A 1,423-nucleotide genomic window follows, 5' to 3' on the forward strand; every position below is an offset into this window, starting at 1 on the left:
GACTTTTTATGGATTAAATCTTCATTGTTAAACCTATACCGGTTCGGGAAACAACCATCCTTTATGTTGTTGTCCCCAATACGAGAAGAAAAATCCAGAATTTCCACTTTGCATTCTGAACTTGATCCTAGCAACCCTTAGCTCCGGGAGACTTTCTTTCTTCCATTTTACCTAGTTCTATATTAGTTTAGTTTCAAACACCACTTTCAAAACAAATTTTATTTTCTTTTAAACTTTAAGTTTTTGACAAAGGAAATCATCAGATTAAATTTCTAATCTTGAGTCTATCACTGGTAGAATGAAAACCCATCCCAAAGTTCGACCCTAGAGCTGCTATACTATAGTAGCTTTGCTACGCTAGTATGAGGTCATAGGATTTATAAATATTTTTTATTAAAATACCCGACTGGGCAAGAATCAAGGCTACTCAACATGATGAAGCAGTTTACTGGACAAAGGGAATTGCTAAGGCCTACTAAGACTCGGTTTGCAACTGCTTTCATCACATTATCGCAATTGCATGAACAAAAAAATTACTTGAGGAAGATGTTTACAAGCTTCGATTGGTCAGATAGTAAATGGGCAAAAGAGCAGAAGGGGAAAACTATAGCCAACATAGTTCTAATGCCTTCATTTTGGAACATTATTGTGTTTTGCTTAAAGGTTTCGGGTCCCTTAATTCGTGTCCTTCATTTGGTTGATGGTGAAAAAAAAGCTCCTATGGGATACATATATGAGGCCATGAATAGAGCTAAGGATATAATTGTGAAAAGTTTTAATGGAAATGAAGAGAAGAACAAAGAAATGTTCAACATTATTGATAAGAGGTGGGAGATTCAGCTTCATCGGCCTTTGCATGAAATAGGGTACTTTTTGAACCCCGAATTCTTCTATGATAAATCAGAAATAGAGCATGATGCAAAGATTATGAGTGATTTGTATAAATGCATCTTAAGGCTAACAAGAGACCCCGCTAAGCAAGAAAAAGTTGTGGCCGAAGTGGGTTTGTACACAAATGCCCAAGGACTATTCGGGAATGAGTTAGCTGTTAGGAAAAGGAAGACTAGAGCACCAAGTTAGTTATTTATTTTTGTTTATTTAAATGATTAGATTGTATTTTTGCTAAAATAGGTTAATTGTTTCACTAAATTGTTAATATTTATACTATAGCTGAATAGTGGGCTGCATATGGAGCTTCAACTCCAAATTTGCAAAGGTTTGCAATGAAAGTCCTCAACTTAACATGTAGTGCATCAAGTTGTGAATGGAATTGGAACATCTTTGAAAATGTAAGTGACCAAAATAATTACAAGTAATAGTCTAATAGAGTCTTGAATGTAACTTAAAAGTTAAAATTTTCAAATATATTTATGAGCTTATGAATTTTTACAGATTCATAGCAAGAGGAAAAATAAGTTAGTTC

At 34.2% G+C, this 1,423-nt stretch overlaps 1 protein-coding gene across 1 annotated transcript; it reads left to right on the plus strand.

The window, feature by feature from the left end:
* Positions 1-432: 432 nt before the first annotated feature.
* On the plus strand, positions 433-1,080 carry LOC117915181. The gene has a single exon (XM_034830749.1). The coding sequence runs from the start codon at positions 433-435 to the stop codon at positions 1,078-1,080; it is 648 nt and encodes a 215-aa protein (XP_034686640.1).
* The last annotated feature ends 343 nt before the right edge of the window (positions 1,081-1,423 follow it).

This window comes from Vitis riparia, chromosome 5 (assembly GCF_004353265.1).
Source record: "Vitis riparia cultivar Riparia Gloire de Montpellier isolate 1030 chromosome 5, EGFV_Vit.rip_1.0, whole genome shotgun sequence".
Lineage (NCBI taxonomy): Eukaryota > Viridiplantae > Streptophyta > Magnoliopsida > Vitales > Vitaceae > Vitis > Vitis riparia.

Coding starts and splice junctions, on each gene's coding strand:
- LOC117915181 (XM_034830749.1), top strand. CDS start 433: ATGATGAAGCAGTTTACTGGACAAAGGGAATTGCTAAGGCCTACTAAG.